The sequence below is a fragment of the Leishmania panamensis genome (assembly GCF_000755165.1).
Source record: "Leishmania panamensis strain MHOM/PA/94/PSC-1 chromosome 1 sequence".
Classification (NCBI taxonomy): Eukaryota; Euglenozoa; class Kinetoplastea; order Trypanosomatida; family Trypanosomatidae; genus Leishmania; species Leishmania panamensis.
The window spans coordinates 119,891-127,804 of NC_025854.1; the positions used below are offsets into that span (position 1 = coordinate 119,891).

General features: G+C 61.5%; 1 protein-coding gene across 1 annotated transcript; it reads left to right on the plus strand.

Annotated features, from left to right (window-relative positions):
* Positions 1 to 1,740: 1,740 nt before the first annotated feature.
* Positions 1,741 to 6,120, plus strand: LPMP_010470 (hypothetical protein; the record flags this gene model as incomplete). Its single annotated transcript, XM_010698388.1, has 1 exon — positions 1,741 to 6,120. The coding sequence occupies one exon, from the start codon at positions 1,741 to 1,743 to the stop codon at positions 6,118 to 6,120; it is 4,380 nt and encodes a 1,459-aa protein (XP_010696690.1).
* Between the last annotated feature and the right edge of the window lie 1,794 nt (positions 6,121 to 7,914).

A 7,914-nucleotide genomic window follows, 5' to 3' on the forward strand; every position in this document is an offset into this window, starting at 1 on the left:
GTCGCCGTCGTCTTACTATCTTAACTGCACCATGGCACTTACGTAAGCGCGAAAAGGCCCAAAGCGCCAGCGAGAAACCCTCGCCAGTAAAGCGGAGATCACTGGAAGGGCGGTCTGTCACGGTGGTCCGACACTCTCGCTGCGCACTGCGCGTAACCCTCTTAGCTCCCCCCCCCCTCCCCCTCCCTCTCCTCTATTCCTGTACTGGTCTGGGTCTTTGTTGGAATCCGGCGCGATGAGAGAGAGAGAGAGAGAGCGAGAGCGAGCGAGCAAGAGAGAAGTGGGGAAGAAGAACAGCGTGTGCTGCTCGTGCGGCCGATAGGAATCCGCGGCTGCGTGCCGGGGGAAGGCCTGGCCGGACCCGTCTTCCCTCAGAGGTGAATCAAGCATCCATGCAACGGGGAACGAACTGGGGTGAGTGGGGGGTGGGGGGGGCAGCAGCCACCAACCACGGTGACAGGAATCGACACGCGCTTCCATACAGCACTCGTCAAGTCCTCCCACCCACCCCCCATCACACATCTCCCTCATCCTACATCCCTTACTCTCTTCCCTCTCACTGTCGCTGTGATCCTCGCCTCTTCCCCCACCCTGCCCTACCCTGCCTCCACACCTTCTACGCGCCCTTCGTCACCGCTACCGTTCCCTATCACACCCCGCATGTGCGTGCGACACACCCAAGCACCGGAGAAGAAATCTGAAAAGAAGAACGAGGAATCATCACTACCAACACACACACACACACCTCTCCTTCTCTCCTTTCTCTCTCTCATCACACCCACACAACCACACACACCGCCACCACATCCCCCCCTCTCCCCCCGCATCGCCTCTCCCTCTCTACGCAAAGGCGAGACGGACGAACCAAATTTCTTAGTTTTCTCTCACAACTCCTTCGCTCTCTCTCTCTCTCTCTTTGTGTGCGTGCGTGCATGCGCGTGTGCGTGTGCGTGGACCCTCAACATCAATACCCTTCTCTTTCCTATCTCCGCTCCTCTCTCTCTCTCTCACCCTGCCTACCTACCCTCCTCGTCCTTCTCCACTGCTCCCCTCTTTCTGTCCTCTCTCCCACACATTCCCCCCCCCTCTCCCCCCCCCCCCGGCTCAGCTGTGTTTACTTTGCCTTTCTGTTGTTGTTGTTTCCCCCTCCCCTCTCCCCTCTCCTCCCCCCTCTCCCCCCTCTCTCTCTCTCTCTTAGCGACACGTCCTCCCCCTCTCTTTCTGTTCCCTGTCTCGGCTTGGATTTTCCTGCCTGTGAGTGCCTTTTACATTCCCCCTCCCCCGCCTCCCCTCCCAAACCGCCCTCGCTCTCTTATTTTCCCTCTTTCTCTCTCTCTCTCTCTCACTCACTCACCGGCGTGCGTGTGTGTGCGTGTGTGTGCGTGCGTGTGTGTGCGTGTGTGTGTAAGGGAGGAGGGGGGGGGGGGTCTGTCCGCACCTCCTCGCACCTTCACGCGTTGGTCGCCTGCTGGGAAGACAAAAGACGAAGCACAACGAGAACGCACCCGTGTACGACTGACAAACACCAGCGCATATTCATAGAACCCCTCCCCCCCCCCCCCCCTTTCAACAGAAAAGGCAAGCTCGAGTGCGGCAGCGGTACGAGCAGCAGCAGCAGCAAACACATCAACCCACGCGTGTGTCCACCTCCTCGCTCTCTCTCTCTCTCTCTCTCTCTCTCTCACCCCCTGCGCATCAGTGTTCGAACGAAGTGTCTACGAGCGTGTAGCTCAGTCCTGTATGTCAGACCTCGCCACTGATGCGGGGAAGCCCCCGCGGCGGCAACAACGGCAGCAGCAGGCCTCCCCGCCGATACCGCCAGCACTGACCGAGACGCGGCTGAACGCGAACGCTAAATCTTTCACCCCATCTGCTGCCGAGGCACCACTACCACCATCGACTCCTGCTGCTGCTTCCGGCTGCGCTGCAGCCGCTGCTCATCTATCCGCCAAGCAGCCGCCGGAGACGGACCACGCGGGCAGCAAGACGCAACCGGCCGGAGCAGGCGGCAAGGAGCCGCCGGCGGGTGGCGCGCAGAATTTGGTGCCTCCCGTCCCGCAGTTCCCGCCGGCACAGTCAGGTAAAAAGGAGAGCATGATGATGCCGCCGCCGCCGCCGCCGCCGCCGAGGTTCCTGGAGATTCCGGGCATGGTTCCTGGCATGCCGCCGCCGATGCCAGGAACAGCGTCGGCTAGATACATGATGCCACCCGGCCTCATGCCGCCACCACCGCCGAGCGAGATGATGTTTCAGCCGCCTGGGATGCCGCACCACCACAACCCCGCCGGTATGACGATGCCACCGCCGCACCAGCCTGGCATGATGCCTGTGTGGATGCAGTCGCCGCAGCACACGCAGCAGCTCCAGCAGGCACCAGGCATGATGATGCCCATGAACAACATGATGCCGATGCCCATGTCCATGGGTGCTGTCTCTTCCCCAATGTCGCCGGGTCAGCGCAGCAGCGGCCCGCATTCGCTCCCATCGCAGCAGCATCAACAGCACCCAGGCATGATGATGCCCTTCTACCCACCGCCACAGGCACCACACGGGACGATGCCGCCCTTGCCGAACATGACACCTCCATCGCCGGCTATGATGATGCCGCGCGTGCCCGTACCCGCCACCGGTCCAGCATCAGGTACAATAATTACACCGCCCGCGGCAGGCTTGATGGCCCCTCCCCCGCACCACCTGCCCTTCCATCCACACTCGGGCAGTGTCATCACCGGCGGCGCTCACAGCATCAACAACACTCAGAATCACATCAACACCGGTATGCTGACTGCGGCAAACAGGCCCCCATCCATGTCGATGCCGCCCCAACCGCCGCCACCGATGATGATGATGAACCACAACGTAGGCTCTATGATGCCGCCGCTGCCGATGCCGCTACCGCCGTCCGTCTCGGCTAACGCGCGCGTGAGCGTCGGCAACGCCACGTTGGCTGCGCTGAACTCGAATAAGCCGCCGAAGTTCTCGTGTGTGCTGCTCTCTGGCATCCCGGCTGTTGGCAAGACGACGCTCGGCCGTGAGCTCGTGAATAGCCTCAAGACCGACGGCATGGGCTGGGCATTCTTCAGCGGCGCCGACTTCCTCACCGAGCAGCAGGGCAAGCGGTCCGTATGGGAAACGACGAGGGACGTCTTCGACGCGCTCAGCAGTCGCCTGGACGAGCTGCTGGAGAGGCAGCACCAGGCCCGCGACATCAAGGGCCTCGTCATCGATAAGAACTGCAAGGGCATCGAGGACATCTACTACCTGAACGCGCTGCTGCTGTCAAAGGATATTCCCTTCGTCGGCATCGTTGGTTTGGAGTGCGCTGACGACGACGTGCTTGTAAAACGCATGGGCGGTGACGACTACCTCCGGGAGAAGCTCAAGTTCCACCGCGTCATTCACGCCCGCATCGTTAGCCTCGCCAAGAGCGCGGGCATGTACCGCTACGTCGACGCCACTAAGAGCAAGGACGAGGTGATCCAGCTGCTGCGTACGATGGTGCTCGGCTGCTGCGCACAGCCACCGACGCGGAGCATTGGCAACCACCAGTACGACGATTCTCGCGCCAACATTATGGTGGACGACTACAGAGAGTACAGCGAGGTGCTCACGCACTTGTTCCGCTGCGTGAACAACCGCGGCTCGCAGTTTCCGGCGAGCACCGACCTCGTGCCCTTCTCCGAGAAAGAGATGAAAGACAAGGGCCGCATCAACGCCATCAAGAGCCGCTACGGCGTCCGCAGGAAGGTGAACGGTCACCGCTACCTCCTCCTCTACCGGGAGAAGAAGCTCTACCTTGTACCGCCGCACATGCGCGCTGTCCTGCAGATGCCGGCCCAGGCGTGGCGTGGACGCCACCTCGACAGTGACAACGTTGGCACATTTGTGCTCGAGGGCGACCTCACGCGGCTCACCCGCGACCGGCAGAAGGAGCTCTTCCTGGTGTACGACGCATACTACTGGAGTGAGGCGTCACCGCCGAGCTCCAACAAAATGATTCGCATGACCTTCTCGGAGAGGCAGGCCTTCCTCGCCGCACACATGACCAACGAGACGAAGGCCTTCTTCGCGCAGGACGGCGTCGAGTGCGTGGTGGTGCACCAGCCGACGCAGGTGATGTCGGAGGCGGTCAACATGCTCGACTCCAACGAGTACCCGAGCGACGGTCTCGTCTTCCAGCCGGTCAACCCGATCCACCGCAGCGACCACGTCTTTGTATGGCAGCCGCCGCCCTGCATGGCCGTCGACTTCCGCATCGGGCAGCTCCTCGCTACGCACCAGCCGCCAGAAACAGACGCCGACGACATGGCGACCAACACGACCGCCGCGATAAGCGATATTCGCCGCAGCACGAGCGACATCGCCTCGCCGCAGTCGGTGTCGTTGACAACGCGCCGCGGCAACGCTGACGGCTTCGGCGACTCTGCCATTCGCACCTTCACCCTTGAGGTTTACGACAAGACAGAGAAGATGTATGTGCAGTACGAGGACGCCACGGTTGACGTGCGCCACCCCGACGTGGTGGCGGGCTGCATCGTGACGTGCAGTCTTATGGACACCCCGCAGCGACGCTGGGCGTTCCGCTGCATTCGGTATGACGTGCTGCGGCCGATCTACAAGCTGGACCTCGTGGAGCTGCTTAGCTCCTGCCTGATCCCGCGCACAAAGGTCGTGTCGTGGCTGATGAAGGAGCAGATCGTGCCATCAGATATTCAGTCGGAGGGGAACGGGGGCGCCGCCGCTGGCAGTGCTGGTGGCATCGCTAGCACCTCCAGCGTACCGAGTGTGCCGCCGCCGTCGTACAATGTGGCTGCGGCGGCCGCTGCTGCGAACGTCAAGGCTGCTGCTGGGCCGATGAGCATAATGCAGGGCCTGGAGGTGCCGCCGCCGATGAACAACATCGGTGCCCCGCCCGCCTTCCACGCCGCCGCCGCCGCCGCTGCCGCTGCCATTCCGATCGGGCCGACGACACCGACTCGCTTCACCTACCCATCCGCCTCTGCTATGCTGTCGCGCGTAGCAGCCGTCTCCGCAAGGGTGGAGTCACCGCCCGCTGTCACTACCCCGCGACCGCTGGCACAGATGAACACAGAGACGCAGTTGAAACAGTTGGCGAGTATTGTCCCGTTCTTCCACGTTGTGGATGGCAGCAACGGCACGGTCGCTGTGCCGGGGGGTAAGAGTGCGGTGTCGCGCGCGACAAGTGGCGTGTTCAGTGGTGGCGGCCGCAACTGTGCGCAGTGCCACAAGCCCAAACAAGGCGAAGACCTTCGTATGGATCGCCGCGACCACCGGCACTACTGTTACTCGTGCTGGGCAGAGTCCGGGTATGGTTTCTGCGCCCTCTGTGGCGAGTTCAAGGAAGTGCGGCGGGAGTCAAAGGGCCGCCACAAGGGGTCGGCAGTGTGCGCGCCATGTGTCAAGACGGCGATGGCGGCGCTTGCGGACACCGCCAGCAATAGCGCCTCTCCCGCACCAGCGGCTACTGCTGCGGTGGTGGCGCCGAAGAGAACAGCCTCCGCTTCCACAACGCCAGCTGCTGGCGCGGCGGGGGGGCCGGCGGCTGCGGAAGCCAAGGCCGATACAGCGTCACCCGCTAAGACTAGGAAGAAGGCCGCGGCCAGGAAGAAGGCTGCTGAAGCCCCTACGAGCACGGACAGTGCAACTCCGGCAGCGGCGGAAGTGAAACCGACAGGCGGCAGGGATAAGGTAGCAGAGGATACCGACACCGGCAGCCAGGCAGCGGCGAAGAGCACGGCGCCGAGCCCGACGGCTGGTAAGGGTAGCGACGCGGCGCATGCGGCAAAGAAGAAGAGACGGAACAGGAAGGGCATATCCGCACCGACTGGGGCGTCGATGTCGGACTCGTCGCCGGACGGGGCAGCGGAAGCCGCGCCTAGCCAAGAGCCGGAGTCAGAGAAGCCGACGGAGAGCTTACTCACCCAGGCGGCCGCTGAGCTGGAGCCCGCCCCTGCGGCTCACTCTGCGGTGGCCGCTGAGCCGCCCACGGAAGTTTTAGTTGCCCCCACCGCATCCGCAGCGCCGCCTTCTGTACAGAACCCGTCCAAGGCGGACGTGCATGAAGAGAAACGTAGTGGTGGTGGCTGCCGTCCGCAGTAGTGTAGACGCCAGCATCACCAGCTGTCCAGCAAGCAAAAAGAGAACTAGCAGGCACACGTAAAAGGGAAGCGCGGTAAATATCTCCCCCTCCCCCCCCCCTTCTCTCCGAGGAGGAGGGAATATGGGGTGAGTAGGAGAGAGAGAGGGAGTGAGCAAGGCACGGCTCTCGTGGAGGAGAAAGAGAGCGGCAGTGGTGCTTGTGCGTATCCGGGTCTCTGTGGGTGCCCCGCTTCGTTGCGCTTAGCGTTCTTCCATCCATATTGCTGTCGATGCCGTCGACCGTGACGACCACGACCACGACAGAGGTGAAAGGTGATGCTGAGGACAATCTTCCGCCTATGCCTTCTGTTCTCTTTTTTTTGCTGTGTTGTTCTTACACCCTTCCCGTGTCGCTCTTTCTCTCTCTCCCTCTCTCTCTTTCGTTCTTTTGGCCTGTTGCTGCTGTTGCTGCTGCGTCAACCGGTGTTGTTGTTGAGGTGACCTCTGTGGTTTATAATGCTGTTGTGGCGACCAAGTGAGACCATTTTCTGCCCCCCCCCCCTACTCTCCTTTCCTGTTCCCCCCTCCGTCGCCCCATCCCCTCTCTCTACACCCTCACGCGAGCGCGCGTCTCAGTTTTTCAGCGACTGTGTGTTGATACTCTCATGTGCACGTGGACGCTGCTACGGTGTGCGTTGGCGGGAGGGAGAGGTGTGGCGCGGGCAGGGGGAGGGGGGAAGCTGTGCTGATGTGTCTGCGTGCCTCCGTAGTTTTCCTTTTCCATATTTGCTTCGCTTGATCGTTTGCCGCGTGAATCTTTTTTGTTGTTGTTTTGTTTTCTCGCTGTTCAGCGTCTCTCGTCTTCGCCTCCTGCGTCATCTGCTGAGCCGACAACACCCAGCGACGCAAAGCGGTTGCGCTCGCTTCGACAATGTCATCTCTGCACGCAAGAAGAGAGAGCGAAAAGGTGCCTCGAGCCGCTTGTCACCCTCTCTTACTGCTCACCTGTTGCGGCCTCTCGCTTTCTCTCCTGTCTTCCCTAACGGTTACTATTCCTCCCCTACAGCTGCCACCCCTTCCCCCCCCCCTCCCCACACACACGCGCGCCTTCCTCCTCCCTCACTCCCTCATTTCTTCCCTCCGTCGTCCTCAGTATCAACACCACTTTACTTTTATCTTCACTTTGGTTTGCTTGTGTGTGTTTTTTTTTTTTTTTGAGGGGAGGGAGGGGCGGCAAATCGGAGTTTTCGCTGCTTCGACTTTGTTCGCGTGCATCTTCTCATGCATTTGCCATCACCGCCCGCGCGGCTCCTCGCCGGGACGCGCCACCCCCACCCAATCGCCCGTCTCTCTCCTTCTGCCTTTTCGTGTCTCTGTCGCTCCTCGCTTACTCTCCCTCTTGTGTGCTGGTTGTTCAGCATGGCTGTCTTCTCCCTCCCCCCACCCCTCCTCTTCACCCTTTTCCCTGTAGAGTTCAGCGTCGTTGTAGCTGCCCTCCGGCTGTTTTGCTGTGTTGTACTGCCTCTCTCTCTCTCTTTCGGGGGGGGGGGGAGGACTTATTATGGACGCTTGTCCCCCTCCCTTCCCCTCCGCCCCGCTGTGGTAGTGGTGACTGTCCTCTGATGCATCCCTGCCCTAACCACCAAGCTGGCGATCGATCTGGAGAGCAGTGTTTCTGCCGCTGCTTTTTTTAAGCGGCGGGAGCGCCTGCGATGTCGCCGTCTCACTTAGCTCTCGCTCCCTTTCCGTCTCTCGCTAACTATTTACTGTACGCGTGGGGGGAGTGAGGGGGTGTGGGTGGGTGGGGTGGGGGGG